General features: G+C 35.4%; 3 protein-coding genes across 5 annotated transcripts; 1 reads left to right on the plus strand and 2 right to left on the minus strand.

Moving 5' to 3' along the window:
- Positions 1–2: 2 nt before the first annotated feature.
- LOC140828088 (uncharacterized) lies at positions 3–2,231 on the minus strand. Of its 3 annotated transcripts, none has more exons than XM_073191066.1 (6): positions 2,096–2,231; positions 1,912–2,013; positions 856–1,094; positions 666–748; positions 247–361; positions 88–126 (listed from the first exon to the last, which is right to left on the minus strand). In XM_073191066.1, the coding sequence occupies exons 2-6, from the start codon at positions 2,003–2,005 to the stop codon at positions 103–105; spliced, it is 555 nt and encodes a 184-aa protein (XP_073047167.1). In that variant the 5' UTR covers positions 2,006–2,013; positions 2,096–2,231; the 3' UTR covers positions 88–102. The 3 variants fall into 3 exon arrangements, with proteins under 3 accessions (XP_073047169.1, XP_073047167.1, XP_073047168.1); XM_073191067.1 differs by having other exon boundaries at positions 1,912–2,007; positions 2,096–2,226; XM_073191068.1 differs by lacking the exons at positions 88–126; positions 247–361 and adding an exon at positions 3–24.
- Positions 2,232–8,655: 6,424 nt separating this feature from the next.
- On the plus strand, positions 8,656–11,160 carry LOC140825697 (magnesium dechelatase SGRL, chloroplastic-like). The gene is given in 6 exon segments (XM_073187607.1): positions 8,656–8,939; positions 9,193–9,366; positions 9,466–9,624; positions 9,714–9,860; positions 9,988–10,015; positions 10,018–11,160. Coding segments are annotated over 6 exon segments (723 nt in total). The 5' UTR covers positions 8,656–8,792; the 3' UTR covers positions 10,086–11,160.
- LOC140825696 (TOM1-like protein 3) lies at positions 10,791–17,025 on the minus strand. The gene is made up of 10 exons (XM_073187606.1): positions 16,808–17,025; positions 15,996–16,135; positions 15,748–15,826; positions 14,855–14,953; positions 14,653–14,766; positions 13,750–13,892; positions 12,968–13,049; positions 12,269–12,354; positions 11,993–12,184; positions 10,791–11,728 (listed from the first exon to the last, which is right to left on the minus strand). The coding sequence occupies exons 2-10, from the start codon at positions 16,100–16,102 to the stop codon at positions 11,086–11,088; spliced, it is 1,545 nt and encodes a 514-aa protein (XP_073043707.1). The 5' UTR covers positions 16,103–16,135; positions 16,808–17,025; the 3' UTR covers positions 10,791–11,085.
- Between the last annotated feature and the right edge of the window lie 1,959 nt (positions 17,026–18,984).

Genomic DNA, 18,984 nt, shown 5'->3' on the forward strand with positions numbered 1-18,984 from the left:
TACTGAGGTTCGGGATTCTATAATCTGCAAGCCCATTAACAAGTGCAATAAATTTACTCAGAATCCAATGCAACAAAATCATGTTGAACTTGCATCACTCATTTAATTGTTTTCAAGTTTATTAACCTGTAAGAGAAATGAGGTATTTGAGATCCATAAATTTACAGACTGAAACAAACATGCTACGCAAGTAGCATTCACACTTTCATATCAATTAAAGAGTTTTTTATGAAATTATATTCGGACCTGATATAACGAGTTTAATGCTACCAGAGAAGATTCCTGGGAAATTATACTGGCAGCATGCAGAAGCAGTAAATTTTGGAGCCATGGAAGACCACAAGCCAACACAGCAGCACCCCTATCAAATTATGTGCGCGAGAAAATATAATCCATAAATTAATGAGACTTTAATTATCAGTTACAGAGTTTAATAGATACTTTGTCTATACGACATTTCATATACTAAAATTCAGTTCATGCAAGTTAAGCCAGATGATGACATTCAGGAACAAATCAGGTATAGACATCCAAGGATTTGACAGACTCATTTTTGCATATAATAAAATTTATCGAGCAATACTTTTTCACCAGGTTAATTCTTATTCTGCTCATTCTCAAGTTTCAATCTGATGCTGATTATGGATTTTCTTTGTTTTCCTTACCTCAACCCAACAATTGATAGGAGAGACCGTACGAGCGTAATGACATCTGATGGATTCAACGGCAACAGTGAATTTGAAATTACCTGCAGCAGAATAATCCATCATAATCTATTACAGAAAAAGAGTGTTGTGCATGACTAAATAGTGTCAAGAAAAAACTATGAGAAACAAAGACTGCACTTAATGGAACCTTCTCATCCTGTCTTTTTAAGCAATCTATAAGAAGTGCTTGATCATCAGCACGAAGTGCTTGCTTGAGTAAGATGTAAACTGAATCCACAGTCGGCGGCTTTGTGCGAGAAATAATATCTACAAAATCTTGATTAGTGGCTTCACCGTCTTCAGCCAACTTGAGGCTCGCGAGTTTTTCACCCATGGTTGGTTCACTCAAGTCATCCATCACCACCACACCATCTTTATCTCCAATAACTAGTGCCACAAAAGAGAGAGAGAAAGAAAGGAAATCATGAATGATTCTTCATTCCACAATTGATTATATCCATAAGAACAAAAACCGATGCTCCGAAGTGCATTAACCAATTGCATACTCATGTAATTTTTTCAATGACACTGGTTGTACCAGCACATGTTGAGACATAAAAAGAAAGTCAAAGGAGGTCAACTTATTCCCTAGCTATATCACAAGTCAAAACTTTGAGTATGTTATTAGAACAATTTCACCTGCAACCGATACTTTTACCTTTCAAATGGAGGAATTCTAAAAACCAAGAAATTTCAGGTTTAAAATGGCCAAAACTACTATATTTCGAATCAGACTAACATTGGCTCACGGTTCATTTTTTCAAGACTAAGGAGTGAAATAACACTAAAATTTCTCTTTTTTAGAGCCTATGATAGAAAAGGGAATGCCAGAGCCTCTGCACAAATTTCCTTGAAAATAGACAGCAAAAGCTGAAAATTCAAGGTCTTTTCTCCCATATATTAGTTGAATTATATGCAAAAAAATTTAAGCTTTCAAAAAGAATATTGCAATTGAAAAAGCAAGAGCGAAATGTTTAGTATCCACGTAGCTATCGCATTTCTTTCTTTCGCGCGTTCCCAGGATAAGTTCGACCTCGTATTGTTAAATCACTGTGTTTAACACAGAAACGCAATTATAAAATACCCCAGATCCAAGACAAAAACTTCGGTACAAGTTTTATTTGGATGCAGAAACAGAACCAGCGAATAACACATTACTATCTGTATAAAGAAATTGGAAAAACAACTTGAATTAAAAGCATACCTTTAGAATGAATAGCCTCAGAACCAACTCCATTTGCAGTAGCTGACTCCTTCTCTCTAGATTTCCTTTTCGAAGATTTATCTTTTCTAGTCATTACTGTTCCTATTGAATTTTTTAAAGAAACAATGTAAAATAACTTAAAAAATTACAGAGGCTGAAAGAGAAAAGAGTTGAACCACCGTACCGAAGGAACGACAAGTGGTGGCGAGGAGTAGATGGCAGCCGACGACGTGATGGTGTCGTGGAACCCTTGCAGAACCCTAATGTATATGTTTTTTAGATTAAAAAGGCAAGTTAAGGCAACGAACAGAATGATGTAGTGAAGAAGACGCGGCCCAAAATCGAAGTTTCTAAATAAGCACAATACAATAAAAAATAAAATTGAACGTAAAGCTTTATTCCCTTTTTTTTTTTTTGTACTTATTTCAGTTTAATTGATTTAATCGATTTTTGAAACTCATAATCAAACCTAATAGATTTAACCAATTGGCAAAAACCTGTGTGAAACGATCTCACGGGTCGTATTTGTGAGACGGATCTCTTATTTGGGCCACCCATAAAAAATATTACTTTTTATGCTAAGAGTATTACTTTTTATTGTGAATATGGGTAGAGTTGACACGTCTCACAGATTATGATCCATGAAACGGTCTCACATGAGACGGTCTCACATGAGACTCATTCTCACCAAAATAATCAATATTAATCGAAACCGAATAGATTTATCCAAATAACCAATTTTCTTAAAAATAACTACCAATTTAATCAAACCAAATTTTTTATTTATATGTAAATATATTAATGATCATTTATACGCATTGTGTGCTTATATAAATATAATATTTTAGCTAAAAAAAAACAAAATCTTGTTTGAGCACTGAAGGCGAGATGGGGCAGATATCCAACTTCCCATAAGTTCTATTTTGCTTTATAATCAAAACAATCAATAAAAATGTATAAACGAACATCATTTTAGACTAGGAAGTATAGAAAATATGGGAAGCTTTGATTAATAATTGGTAATTATTTTCAAATTAGTTTTTAGGCTATCTTTGTTGGGTAATACAGGACCAACTTGCATAATAAGATCAGAAGTAACAATCCCATACATACATTGTCGATATTCCAATTGGAACAAATTACAAACGTTTGCATTTGCACCTACAAAAATTATGACGTTATTTCCCCGCGCATACAAACAACTTCCAAGAAACACACTAGAACCACAAACCCATATTAACACAAAATACAAGCCACAAAATACAAGCACCAAAAATATGATAAGAAATTTTCAAAAGAAAAAATTGATATAAGCTCGCATCACAAAAAAATAAAACAATCTAAAGCAATAAGTGGATTGTTTATGTCGTCCTCCATCACAATATCCAACCCTGGCCTGCCTTTGAATATCTTCTCCACCACCATAATTACCGCCAATCTTTTTACTAAAAGCATCCATTTTTCGGGACAGAAACATTACGCTTGATTGCGAAAGCACGGTTTGGACTTGTGGTTGGAGGCCGAAAACTTCCTTTTTCACACCATATGATAAAGAATCAGTGGCACTAGCCTTGGGGAAAATAGGGCCTTTGTACGAGTTTTCATCTGCCAACAAACTGTTGTTGTTTTCTCCGTTGAATTTTCGGCTCGGAGAAGGCGGCCTGAGCCCTCTGTTCTGTTCTTTCCTAAAGCTCTTTTGCCGAACCAGAGTTGGTGAATTTTCACGAGCTCTTTTCTTAGGAGTTGAACCGGCAAGGTTTTCTTGAACTGAAAGCTTTGTTCTTGTAACAAATGGTGAGAATTCTATCGAAGGGTCGAGATTTTGGAGCGGAGTTCTCTTGGAATTTCAAGATTTCGCTTTCACCCCTATACTATGTGGACTCTCCTTGACACAAGACCACAAAACTCATTCCGAAAAAGACCGATCTTTCGCAACCGATCAAAACCAAAGAAGAATTACAAGATGATGAAAATGATATTGATGAAGCCATCGTAGCACATGATTTGCTATTATCCGAAAGAGAAAATGTAGAAGATTGTGATGGTGTAATCACTGGCTTTAATTTTGTTGGTGGTGTTGTGTTACTTGGAATTGAAGAGTTGGGATGATCTTGGGAGATGACAAGCTTGTCATGAACATGGCTGCAGCTACAATCTTCTTTCAACTTCTTCTTCTCGTACATTTGCTAATGCAAGAACCCATTTTTTTGGATTTGGGAAATCTTGATGCTGACCAAAAAAGTAGTTATTGTTATATATTATGTCAGACAGAAATGTTTAAAGAAATGGGAAAGAAATAATATCAAGGGGTCTTTTACTTTGTGTGTTGCTTTTTTCGGATTTTGAAATTTGTTGCCGGACTATTAACCCGTTGGGTTAACGGTTACATGGGCAAAGCAATCATTTTTTTTTTTTTACTTTTTTTTTGCAAACTGCACTATCATTTGTCGACCTTTTTTACCTTGTTCCGTAAGTTTGATTGTTAAATTCTGATTTCTTGCGGTTTTTGTCACTTCTTGAACAAGGGACACGATCGTAATGAAGTTTGATTTTCACTACTTTAGATAGCATAACGATGAAAAAAAATAAAAAAAAGAAGAACTTTTAATGGTTCATATATATCGTAGTCGATAAGCTAAATTTTATAACTTTCAGTCTCTTCTTCAATTGTAATGGGATAGTTTTTTTTATACGGAATATTGAATTTTGGTTTTATATTATATTATTTCCATTTTTTTTTATTATATTGTCAAACTTCAATTTTAGTTCTTTTTTTTTCTTTTGTTGTTGTTCTAGTTTTAGTTTTTTTTCCGACATGGTATTGATATGATACCGATATTGCTCTAATAATGCCACATCGGCATTCCCATAAAAAAAGACGAAAATTGTTAAATATTGAAATATACAAAACTGATATTTGATTGACAACATAGAGAGACAAAATCATAAAGAATAAATTTTTTTATTATTATTTTCATTATACATCTAGAAAGGTAATTGGTTTCATTGAAATTATTTTTTAGCCTTTTATATTAATCTTCCGGTAAGGAAAAGTTGATATATTTTCCTTCATTAGCTATATAAAATCTAATTTCTTTTTTATTATTTAAAATGAGAACGTAGACATTTTGTCTAAAATGGCTGTTATGCCTTATGGGCTCCTGATTTAGAGCAAAGTGCTACGCCACCGTTAAATAATTAATTATTTCCTGCTACTTGGCGTCCAATTTCAAATCAATTAAACGTATTTCAATTAGACCTAGCACAAGTGGATGTTGTAAGCAATCAAATTAATTAATCATGTTATATTTAAATGTTTAATATTTTGTTTTATATAAATATTTTCATACAAATAAATTGTGATAAAATGCCTTGAAAAAAATTAAGTGCCAACATATAGTAACTGGCGATACCCCAATAAGAGTTCGGGTCATGGATAACAAGGGATATTGTATGGATAGCTAGGGGTGAGCAAAATTTCAGTTAAACCGAATTAACCGACCGAACCGAGTCAATTCGGAAATTCGGTTCGGTTATTTCGGAAATTCGGTTTTCAAATTAAAAAAATTCGGTTATATCGGTTAATTCGGTTCGGTTACGGTTTTCAAAATTTTGAAATCGGTTAACCGAATTAACCGATATAATAAATATTATTATTTAATAATTTTTTTTTATTTTTCAATTTTTATAAATATTTTAATTTTTAATTTTAAAATCGATATAGTATGTATTAATTGTGTTCAAATAAAACTTATACATTTGGAATGTGTGTGATTTTATGTTTTTATGCATTTGTGTAAAGTGTAGTGTTAAAAAAAAAAATTACATATATAATTAAAATTAAATCACAATTTTTTTTAAAATTAATCGGTTAATTCGGTCACCGACCGAATTAACCGATTTTAATTCGGTTCGGTTTTCATCGGTTATGAAAATTAATTCGGTCGGTTCGGTTATGGCTAAATATTTCGGTTCGGTTCGGTTATGGCTAATTCGGTTCGGTCGGTAACCGAATTAACCGAATACTCACCCCTATGGATAGCCCATAACAGAATCAAATATGCAAATCACTTTCTTTATCAGTCAGGCATGGAGATGCCCGGAATATTTTCTTCCCGGGCAATTGAGCAACCGGGCTCTCATGCAAGCTCCCAGAAACTTCTACCCAGGTTGTCTCGAGAAGCGCACCACACTCGAGTTTGGGATGTCAGAGAAGTCATCGGAGTTAGAGCATGACAGCACCTTACCATACTTGGTTCAATTGACGTAGCTGGATGTGTCAATTCAAGCTCTGAGCACGTCAACTTTTGTCAAAGGATACAGTTTTGGAGTCATCCTGAACGTGTGAATTTTTTTATGTTGGATCAGGGCAATGAGACCATCGTTTGCCAAATAGTTGTAAGGATGAGCACCCAACAGAAGTTGATAAGCTAGCAGAAAAATGCACAACAGAATCGATGGTGTAGAGGCCTACTATGAAATGGCAACGGAATCCATTATGAGCAAGAGGATCTCAGACCAAACTCAAGAATATAGACAAACTGCTTGTAAATGACAAATTAGAATCTTAAAGTTACTATGTATTGATATGTTCGTCAATCTCAGGCGCTTATTCAAATAAGCAAGTTAATTTTATTAATTCTCAGAGTTAGAAGTTGGAATTGCAGAAGCTAGTTCCTAAAATTACAACGTTTATCAATCACTTGCATTGTCATTATACCTTCAATTTACACTAGGTACACAAACTAGAAAATGCCTTCCAACCAATTTCCAGAAATATATGTTAACCTACCTAATCTATTGGTACACTAAACTTTTCCACCTTCAGATGGGAGTATCCGATCAGTTTCCGCAGTTTTCAAAGATTTGGTTGCAGAATTTGTCCCCCTCGATGGAGCTGAAGATGGAGATGGCAGCTTCTTAGGCAGCATTTGCCCCCACATGTGTGCATTAGACAACCTCGATGCTTCTGTGACGAGAATGAGAGCCAGAAAACTCAGGAGTATGCACTTGCTCCTCCAAGATACTGACATGATGAATGCTCCAAAAATTCTTCAGAGCCTCTTTTATTTCTCTGAGGATGCTTTCTTAGGCAGGTTGTGGCAGCAGACATGAAATCTTACAAGTGCTGCCAACTTGTTTGTTTAAGGAAAGGTGAAACATTTGGGAGACAGAGGCAATATAATATATAACTCAAAGATTCTTGCAGCTCCTTGTTTGTTGCTTTTGTCATCTTACCTAACCAGTAAAATAAAAACTATGGCGTTTCCTTAGTTAATAATGCAACATGAGGAATGATCTCACTGCATTAGACCCGACAAGAGTTCCATTTTATCCTCCTTACTTAGGTGGACGTTAATCTTTTTATGTCCAAGGGCAGACTTAGGTCTACTATCTAGCAACTCTCCCTTCAAGCGGATCTGAGAATAAACCAAAGGTTATCTTAATGTTTTTCAGTCGAAATTTTGTATAGAAGTCACATAAGAAACTTGGTGATTTTGTTGTTTATTGAGTCCGATGTCTGCTTCTATGTAAACTTGATATTGTTTCTTTTTCTTTTCTTTTTTTGGATAAATCAACCACATGCGTATGCAACAACCAAGATTGGTACACCCAAGAAAATAACCGTGCCTCATTTTTATTACTCCCATAAAAAAAATAGACCTAGAAGATATGAATACATCACTTGTGATTCTTGAAATTCAATCATGCCAACATGAGGGAGGAAAGGCTTTATGATAATAGTTGTAGCCATTGGATTAGGGGACAACCCACAGTTCAAAAGGTTGAAGCTTCACACTTTTGTCTATTCCTTCTATCAGCATGATCAAAGTTTCGATAAAGAAAATTTAAAATTAAAGATAATTAATGCCAGTTGTGGTGGAGCAAGAGAAACTCCCCTCACTTACCCTATGGCCCAATAATTGATGAAACTAAAGTCTGATTTCATAATGATCCACACTATGGTTTTTATCCAAATTATTTTAGAATGGCGTTGGACAGAGTATTTTGAAAATTAGATAAAATTTTAATTGGTAAACTATTCTATTTACTTCATGTCAACAAGAAATTGGGACTTCGAAATTTTGGAAGTAGAAATATTATTACTATAACAATATGGAAATAATAAATCTTGCTGAATATTATTTGATTGCATGAAAACACATGAAATGGAACGGAAATATTAGGAAGCTGGGACAGATTGGTTGAGATTAGAATGTGTAATTAGTAATTTAATCATTCGATTAAAAGAGGCTTTTCTAGGCAACGAGGAGTTGGACCTAGGTGGAATATTGCACCTTTTCCCCTCAAGTTTAATAATCAGAGAATCTGAAATTATTAATTCTTTATTTGATTTCGTATTCATTTCACTTGTGTTATTACATAAAGTCCATAACTATTTATCAAGTTTCTAAAATTTTCTAACCCTAGCCTGATCCATTTAGTTGAATATAATTAATTATAAAAATATTGTGCAAACACGAAACGTGCGTAAAGAGTTGTTAGTATATATATAATTATTATTAAATAAAGAATAGATAGAAATGGGCCTCGTTGGGATGTGCCCTAAAGGCAAGTTTGGCCTCTAGAGGCTGGCCCAAGAATTCTACTTGGACACGTCACGCGTCCTTTCTCCACATGCGTAAATGGACTTGTGCCATTGGTTGGTGGTGGATTTTGTGGACCCACATAACCCGGAAAACAATGTTTCCACTTGAAAACTTTCATGTGTTTGCTTCTTGTCCACATACACGTATTCTTCATCCCTTTCTCTCGATTTACGCACGTACTCACGGTGAGACGAGGATAGTGGTGCTGGAGAATTAGCAGTGGGCTTTCAAGAAGGAATGCGGCCATTGTAAGAGGATGAGTAATGTGTTATGCATTCTATGGCCAGTTGTACTGTTGCAGCTCAGCTTTGTTACCGAGGATTTTCTCCAAGAAAACTCAAGAATTCAGTCACTGCTACAGTTCTGCCTCACGTGTTGAGTGATCCAAGACCATCTTACAATGCCCTTGTTTTCCAGGTTATTTTCCTTGGTCTGGCAGTTTCTTTGTTTTGGGATTTGAAAATGTGTTTTATAATCTTCAAAAATTGAGCTTCTGGTAGCTTGGTGAATTCAAGAAAACTGAAGTGAATCACGTTGGATCTAAATAAACACTCATAAAATTGTAACAACAGTGTGTTTAAAATGCTGTATAAATGGGATGGAGGTTTCTATTTTACATCTCTAAAAATTTTGGTTGTCTGAGCGTTTCTTGGTGTACGTTTCTTGACAGGCAGCAAGGCTTCTAGGTCCGCCGGCAAGATTTGAAGCAGCAAAGCTAGAAGTCTTACTTATGGGAGAAGTTGTCACACCACCTACAATTGTGCCAAGAACTTACACCCTTTCACACTGCGATTTTACGGCAAATTTAACGTTAACAATCTCGAACATTATCCACCGTGACAAGGTAACATCGCCTTTTATACCATAGTCCATAGTGGCCCGGTTTGACCCATCAATGAGTATTATTTCTATGTAGAATCAATTGTTTTCGCTGTTAATGTAGCTAAAAGGGTGGTATAGTAAAGATGATGTTGTAGCTGAGTGGACAGAAGTGAATCGCAATTTGTTCTTGAATGTCCACTGTCATGTGAGTGGACCAAATTCACTATCTGAAATGGCTGCAGAGTTCAGATACCACATATTTTCCAAAGAATTGCCATTGGTAAGTTCATGGATTTCATTTCTGTTTTCCAAGATCCGTGACACAGACAAAGTAGCATTGTAAAGGGTCCAATTCGACATAATATCCAGGTTCTTGAGGCTGTGCTCTATGGAGATGCAGATCTCTTCAGAAATCATCAAGAATTGATGGATGCTGTGGTTAGAGTATACTTTCATTCGAGCTCGTTGAAGTACAATCGTATGGAATGTTGGGGACCCCTCCGGGATGCAGTTCTGGTAAGTGCACGTAGTCACATACCTGGCCATTGCAAACACACTAGTGGTATTCTGCGTAGAGTACTTGACAATTCTATTATACCCAATTGACACTTCCCATTTGCTGTCGAATATGATGATTTGTCAGGGCAAAGGAGTGGAGAAGATAAATGGATATCTGCGAGCAAGGAAAATTCTGATATTCCAAAATCAATCTTTCGAGCTATATTTGCCTTGCTGCTATAGTTCTTGAATACACGATAAGTGAAGCTCCCCACCTGCCACTTCTGAAACTTCTCGACACACGGTTGGACGGACAATGGAATTCAAAATCGAGTCTCCATTTTACGAGGAATCATTTCCAGTTGTCATTTGACTTTTTTATATGCATGGAAGCATGAAATATTGATTGACAATTCTCGTACACAAACTTTTCAATTCAATGCACAAATTGGTGCATCAGCTGCGGCGTTCTTGCTCAATTGGTTGAATTTCACTGGAGAGTTACATAAAAATATGAAATACCTAGCGTAACACGTTTGTAGAAGTTGACAAACTCCAGAATTACTTCTTATTTTTCTTGCCGAGTTGGCAACCTGCTCATAATTTTAGTCGAACTTTGACAAGATGTCTGCTTCTATGGTAATACCAGATGAAGACGTCTGAAAGCAATACCAGTCTCACATCGTGCTGGCGGAGATGTGCAAGTAGCTTATGAAGCGGTTTGTTACAATAATTTGAATCAATCATTCTCGAGAGCGAACACAAAATGGGAATATTGTCGAGGTTAGCCTACAAGAGAAGCACAAGCCGAAAGGTACTATTCTCAAATCTACGGAAGGAAGAAGTCAGAAAATTCTAACACGTGCAAAAATGCACTTGAATATACCAATTGTGATAGAACAATGGACCGTCACACACATGTAAAGGCAATGGTCTATGATACCCGTAGAACAGAACAGAGTAATAAATACATATATATCCGAATGTGCGATACGGTTCAAGAAAGAAACAAATCAATATACATCAACAGACTCTTGAACCAAATCAATATACATCAACAGACTCGGCACTGAAAGTGTGTTTCATCTCGACTACAAATTATCCAGATACACAAAAGATACTACATTTTCAAGTCAATAATAGTGTGACAGCAAGAGGTCCATATTTATTCAATACTCTCAATGATGTATTAAAAAAAATATCAATTTAAAAATTTATACCGATCCATTAATTTCTCTCCAGCTCAGAATGAGCGATTAGATTTAGGTGATGCTGACTTGGATTTAGCAAAATCCACCAGGTCCTTGAAAAGGGCATCGTCCGATTTTTCTTGCTTGGTGGGTACAGGTGAGTTAAGGGAGAGATTCTGCGTATTCCCCATTAGGCTATCATAAGAAGAACCAGATCCAGCACTGCTCGAAACAGAACGACCACCACCTTGACTGAAAAATTGTTGCCTCTGGTTATACCTAGAAGGTGGGGGTGGAAGGTTGCCAGATGGAACATCCCAAGGAGCCGGTGGCAAATGGTCAGCAGATTTGCTCGTAGGAGCAGGCTCATCGTACGTTGGTTTTGGAGCAAACATCGATGCTGTGGGATTTATGAACTCTTCGGGAGGTGAGGAAGATAGCTCCGGCTTCGGACTATGATGCGCAGTTGAGCCTTGGTTGCTTGATTGAGCAGGAATAGGAGAACTTGAAGATCCAGTTGTTCTTGAGGAATTTTGTGACTCGTAAACATCTCCACTGAGATAGTCGACCAAGCCAGAATCTGCACTGGTTGGTTTTGAGGAGGGTGGTGGAGGGAGAATGGGGCTGATCTGCACAGGTTCGTTCTTGGCAACTGGTGACTTTCGTCTTAACCCTTGGGATGTATCCCTTGATGATCTACAATTATGTAAAATACTTAACATGCTCATTAAAAAAATATTCCAACAAAAAGAAAGAACGGCAATGAAAATGAACCAGAAAATTATTTCCATCGTCTACCATGAAAATGAGCTGAATTAGCAGTTTCTTCCTGCTGGGCTAGTTTTAACATCTCAGAGGAGCCCAAAAAAATTTTTTGGCGAGAAGAATCACACTCGCACCATTTCCGTTAAATATCAGAATAGAACATTGGACAAAACAAAGTAGCTATATGAAGGGTACCTATGCGCTAACTGAGTAAAATTATCTTCAGCTTCGTCATCCTCGTGATTCACATTCAAAAGAGGTGCAACAGGAGGCTCTCTATTTGCCACTGAAACAGCAGGTTTTCCATGGGCAACTTCATCGTGTCGGCTAAGAACTCGCTGCAAATCATCGTTTAAGGCCAACCCTTTGCATAGAAGATCCTCGTCTCTGCAAAAGGCAGTTGCAAATACTAACCAATAGTCTTAATATGGAAGGACTTAAAAAGATAATAAAAGTTATATATAAGCTTACGAGGTACTATTCACAAGAGCCATGACTCGTTTTTGGTACGAACGGCACTGCTCAACCAAGTCAACAATAACCTCGTCCTTGATACCCTATAATAAAACTCCAAAAAATTCAAGTACAAGTGGTTCACAATTTTCGGCATTCCTTTTATGCTTTTATAAGAAATACTAGGAATTTATTACGTTTAAATCAAAATCAGGGGCCATCTAGCTTAACAAACAGATCAGGAGTCAAATAATAAACTAGACATTCACAAACATAACTACTAAGCGACGTCCTGATAGCATTTGACAGGTCGCAAAAACAATAAAGCGATGAAATATAACATTTCAGCTTTCTACTGCAGTAATTGCAAAGAGGTTTCAAACTTAAACCTCATTAAGTCGCAGAGTGTAACATAGAATTACACAGACCAAGAATTTACACAGGGGTGGAGTAGGAGCAGGACCAATGGGTCGGCTGTCAAACATTTAAAGGCATTATTTTTTAGCAAAAAATAGGTACTATTACATTAAATCTTATATGAATGCTGTTAAGGAGAGAGACGCCTTCTCCCCATGCCAAGAAACACAGAAAGAATAATGAAGGATAGTCGCCATTAGTAATTTACTTGTAAAAGAGCAACATGTGACAACCAATAAAATAAGCAAAAAGCTCAATTCAAAAGAAAGCAGGTGAAATAAAACAAGCAAGAAGTTCAACCTGAGGATTTTTTGGATCCAGGGCATCCAGCATTTCCATTAGAACATCTGCAAGTCCCTCAGCATTCAGAATTTCTGGCAAGCTATTTTTCGAAAGGAATATACGAAATTCAAAAGTTAGAATTTTTGTGAACAAAAGAAACTCGGGAATTAAAATGACAAAAAAAAAACAGTATGTCTTAAAATGTTCTTCTCAAATCTGGTAAGTTAGATCCTCCTCCCAGTCAGACTGGTACATTTTGTTTATTTTTTTGGCTATTTTAAGCATGTAACAAATGTTCCAACAGAAGCAAATGCAGGAAAAATATAAATATAGTAGACAGAGTGATAGGATGAACTAAATTGAGAAGGTAACATGACAGGCCACTAACAGTATGCTAAGTTACAGATGAGGATCGAGCGAAAATGGCGTTTATAGAACACATATGCTTTGAGAATCTATTCCTATTATCAAGAGCTTAAACGGCAGAACTGAAAAGTCCACTCTGCATACAGAATGAGCAAACAATGATATTCATGGGAAGAGGCAGCTTGAAAGAAGCGAGAAGGGGTCCATTGACCTCTGTCAATTGTGTTGTACCTTGTGCTTGGGAAAAATAATATTTGATCCCATCAAATTCCAGAAAACAATATATTGGGTCGCTGCTTTCAAAATGATTCAAGATCAAACCCCCCCCCCCCCCCCCCCCCACATCCCCAAAAGACCACGGGGTCCTACCTCCACTATTGCCATCCAAAATAAAGATTTTAGCAGAAGGATACAACAAATAAATGAAAACATACCTGAGTCCAGAAGCATCAGACTCGAGCGAGGCTTGAACAACAGCTTCTTCATAAACAGTAGGATGAACTACTGGATGGGTTTGTGGCGGAGTGAACAACGGCACACTATTTTCCCCTCGAGGTGGAAATTCTACTCCAGCAGACTGCAATTTCAATATGCAAGTGACCCGATCAGTTATGACTAAAAAATTCCAATAAAGTGCAAAATCCTCCGTCTGGCCTCCCCAACTCACCAGAGAAAAAAAGTAAACCCCATTCTCACTAGAATATTGTACCTAAAAGTTGCCCTGCTCACTTCTTTATTCCTATCTTCTCCAACTCAGTTTCAAAGAACCAATTAGCCTTGTCAAAGGCTAGTCATCAATCTAACTGTTCGATTCTGCAGTCTACCCGAGATTTCATGATTACGTATGTGTGCTATTGATTAATCAAATGAATTTGAGCTCGTTAAACATTCAAAAGGCTGGGATTGACGGCCAAATCAAAGTTTACCTGGCAGCTAACAAAGGCTCTAACATAAAAGGAGATGGAAAGGCAAACAGAAGCAGATAACCAGATCAAAGCTTAACTAAGAGTTTGTACGTGCATAAAATAGAATATTGGGAGGAAAAAGTTGAATGACAGAATGAACTCGTTCATTCTAATTCCAGCAGCTGAATACTAGTGATGGAGAGAAGTAACTGCATCTCTGCAGTGGTTTTATTTTTGTGACAAAGTCCTAAGGCAATAATTGCAACAATGTAAGCGTTTCTTTCAGATAATTTAAAGCCATATATCAAACAGCTTCGAACGAGTATCAATTTTATTCAAGCTCGGGGATAGATTTCAGTGAGACTACCATCATATAGTTTAATTCAACTTACTTTATGCGACAAAGAAAAGAGAGAAACAAAAACAAATCACCTTCAGTTCATTGTAAGCAGCATAATACTGGGGAAACCTTCCTCTAGGTCCCTCCAAAGCTTCCTGCCAAGTATCTATCAACACTAAAATCTTCTCCCTCACATTTAAATCAGGCTGCAATACAAATGAAAAGGCAGATGAATAGACATGCGGAGATTAAAATAACTAAAAAAAAAAGAAACATAGGAGAGATCTATATCACCTTTTTCTTTACAATTTTGACCATGTCATGTAAAATATCCCGTTCAACTATCTGCTGAAAAACATTCTCCCCGCAATTTTTGCTAAGAGTCTCTAGCACCTAATCATAAATTGATACATATGAACAGCTTTTCTAGGATACCATCATATATAGCCACAATTACAAGCAACAATACAGAAACACATGCAAAACATATGCCACTAAGATGATAAAAGATTCAGGTCATATTTGAACATCAAGCAAAGAGCATATGATTGAATGGTGAGATTGTTATTCCAGTAATTACAAGTTTCTTCTGTTCACAGCTTCCACTACAACCGATACTGGAAAGACTGACTTTGTAGTTAAGAATTCTGCCATCTTATCCAGAGATTTAATGCCTTGGTCACAGGGCAAAGTTTATGGACTTCATGGAAAGTAGGAACAAGAAGAATTCAGAGGCAACTCGAGGTCCCTGACTCTGAGTGCTATTTCTATAATTCTGAACCAGATATTGGATCTAATTTTTCTAAATTTAGATTATGTCCAACAAAAAGCATGATGCGAAATGTTGTTTATACCCGCACGCAGATCCAACAATCACATGAAGTAGGACAGTAAAGTTTTAGATTAACATAAGCATAGTCTTTGATCTACAAGAAAAATAAACAAAAAGAAATGAACAATTTGGAATCAATAAACAATCCAAAGGCATGCAGTAAGGCTGATATGATTTTTTCTTACGGCAGTCACACACATATTTAGTTACAACTTACAAATGCAAAGTTGCAAGTTAGCAGAAGAGGTAAACAGAATTGAATCCATAACTTTTTGTCAAGCTAGTAAAGTTAGAATATTCAAAGGTTTGTATAAGCACATTCCAGAACAAAGAAGATAGCAGAATAAATACTTACAAAGAGCGCAAGGAGCTGTATTTTAGGGCTTTTATTCCCCAACCTTTTCTTTAGTATCTTCAGTGCATCTTTCGCTTGACTGCAATTAGAATACAAAAAGTGAGATTATTACCGTGTATACTATAAGTGGCAACAACATATAAAAGAGGAAAAAACAAAAAAAAAGCAGAAAAAGAATCAAGGATTAGAAGATATAACAGAAGTAAAAATATGAACACAAGCACTAGGGAAGGTAAAAGATAACACACCTGGGATCCATATTTATCATGTCACACAGCTCTATGTTAATAGCCCAGTCTGGACCAATCAGCAAATCACTTGTGGCCCTCTCAGCAATAGCTGCCGCGTTAGCCATATTTGCCTATTTTTAAACAATCAATTCACTTTCCTAAGAGAAAGACGTAAAAAACAAATCATCAATTTAAAAACAATCACTCTGATTAACATCAGGTTTGCACTTATCTGCACAAAAAAAAAAGCTTATTCTGTCCGGTAAAGAGGGCATAAGACCCATCTCCTTACAGTAACATGAGACAATGTCAACAAACTCAGATCACAACTGTGTGAGTGATTCGAATAGTATACTTGAAATAATTGGGGAAATGAAAAAACAAAGTCAACTCAGACAAGCATATAAACAAGACCATTTTGGCGTTCGTCTGTATCACGATTAACATCACATTATGAGGAGCAAAAAAAGTACAACGATATAAATAAATATCCAAGCAGAAACACCACAAGTTCTAAACAACAAACCAAAAGGGAAAAACTCTAAATCCACGAGTAAATCAGGGGAAAAAACAAGATCAATCGACGTAGAGTTCATACACATGAGTAACTCTGAAAGTATAATTCAAGAAATCAGACCAACATCTAACCAAAAATGCGGAAACCAGAGTCCAACATCATGCGCCAGTACATAATTAAAACAAAATCAACAGAAAAGAACAAAAGATCGAGCCTTTCTGGAAACACAAAAACCCAATTCGAAATACAACCACAAAGATCAAGAATCGTGAGAATCAAAAGGAGCATATAATCAGGATCTTGAGAAGATTACCCCTCAGAAACCCTCGAGTCTGGTTCAGTCCACAGGGAGAGAGGAAGAAATCTGAATTCTAAATCCTGTATCACCAATTTCGTATGTGCGGCGATATATTAGGAGAAATAATTGAAAAGATTTCTTGATAAACAAATTTTGTGAGAGTTTTGGTTCGAGGATGTTTGTGTCAAATTTCCAACTTTCAGAGCTTTTTAACTGCGCCGAAACAAAGATCAGTATGAAATTTTGATCTAGGCTGCGTTTGGTACGTTGTGAAAGTGGCCGTATAGCCTTCCAAAATAAATTCAATAACTTTCATTTAACCTTTTTTTAAATTCAATAACCATAATGGATATACAAGAAAAATGTTTTCTTTTAAAAATCTTATACATAATAAATATCATTTAAATGAAAAATAAAATGCAATATTTATTAGCTCAGATTCTAGATTCATGATAACAGATAGGGTTTGGTCAGTGTAAAATAAAATGCAATATTTATTAGCTCAGACTCCAAATTCATGATAACAGATAGGATTTGGTCAGTGTTCTAAAAGACGTCACGTAGTATCGTCTAAATTGTTGACGATTGCTTTTCGTCCCGAATTTTACAAAAGATGTATCTGGACTTTGCTGCATAAATCGGCGCTCTGGGAACCTGTCTATCCTAGACGGAATAAAATACTTATTTAAAAAACATTTTGTTTAAAAAAAATTGAAAGCACATCGCTTTGATCCTAATTTCTATTATTAGAATATTTCAAATGCATTAATATCATACTAACATATTTGTTAATAAATTTAATTTTTTAAAAAATGTACCATAATTTGTACTTCAAACTAATGTCACATGATTTTTATCTTGAATCCGATACATATGAGGTATTGGAAAAATAAAAATATGAAGTATAAGATAGAATTAGAAATATATGTTTAAAAAATAAGTTGTCTAGACGGCCGTTTAGGCACCTATGAGACGGATGGTGTACGTCTACCGCCTAACATTTTATAAAGCACTGGATTTAGTTCAAGCTACCATAAGATCGGACATGATAGATCCAATGGTCAATCATCATTGATTCAAAAATTTTATGAGAGGTCAAAGATAAACATTGATGCATAGAAAAATAATTTTTAAAATTCTTGGATTGAAGTCAGCTTATACTGTGTTTGATTAGAGAAGTCCACGAACTAAAAACATTATTTTAAAAAAAATTCTCAAAAATATATTGTTTAGTTACAAAAACCACTAAAAAATCACTTATTTAATTGTTTTTATAAGACACAATTTCTAAATTTTGGGTTCCTACTTCTAATTCTATTTAATAATAAAAAGAAAAACATTTTTTATCATTCATACAAATGTCAAAACAACTTCTATTTTTTAAATAAGAACACTTTTTAAAAATTACACTTATTAAATGATTTTTAAGTTACGACTTCTATATCTAAAATGGCTTTAGTTTCAAAGATGACACCAAATAAATACACAAAGTATTCTTAGTTCTCCCAAACACTTCCTTGTAATTTTCCATGATAAACTAACCTCCCACGTACTCGTGTTAGGAGACAGACCAATGGTAACCGAAGTTAGACACTCGCTCTTAGATTCTTCTTTATTCTTGACTTTTATTAATATGTTGACTAGATGGTAAAAGAATGCAGGTTTGAAAACGCGTTTTTGTCAGCGGCCGACCCCACCCCAAAAGCGGGTCTTAAACTCTGAATTCTAGCACGACTACCGTGTCCTATAGAATTTTTATATATATTAGATTTTTTCCACATGCGGTGCGTGTGTACAGGTTTTTTTATAATTATTTATGGACTAAAGTGAAATTTGATAAATTATCGAGATACTAATTGTTATTTGAATTGTTGTAATTTAAAAAAAAAACAAAAATATTTTTGAAATTAAAAAAATAAAAACAAAAATGTAAATTTGATATCAAATGAGGGACAAAATTGATAAAACAAAAAATCGACCAAATATTTGTCTCTATTAGGAAGATTCTTAATAATAGTAATATATATTTTTGGACTCGTTTCTTCATCTTGGATTGGCGACGTTACAATTCTTAAAATCGTGTGAACACTTTCCTTCTTCCTTTCCATATATTACAATTCTTAAAATCGTGTGAACACTTTCCTTTCCTTTCCATATATTGTTTCTTCGTCAAATCCAAGTTAAATTTTATA

The sequence above is a fragment of the Primulina eburnea genome, chromosome 3 (genome assembly GCF_022965805.1).
Source record: "Primulina eburnea isolate SZY01 chromosome 3, ASM2296580v1, whole genome shotgun sequence".
NCBI lineage: Eukaryota > Viridiplantae > Streptophyta > Magnoliopsida > Lamiales > Gesneriaceae > Primulina > Primulina eburnea.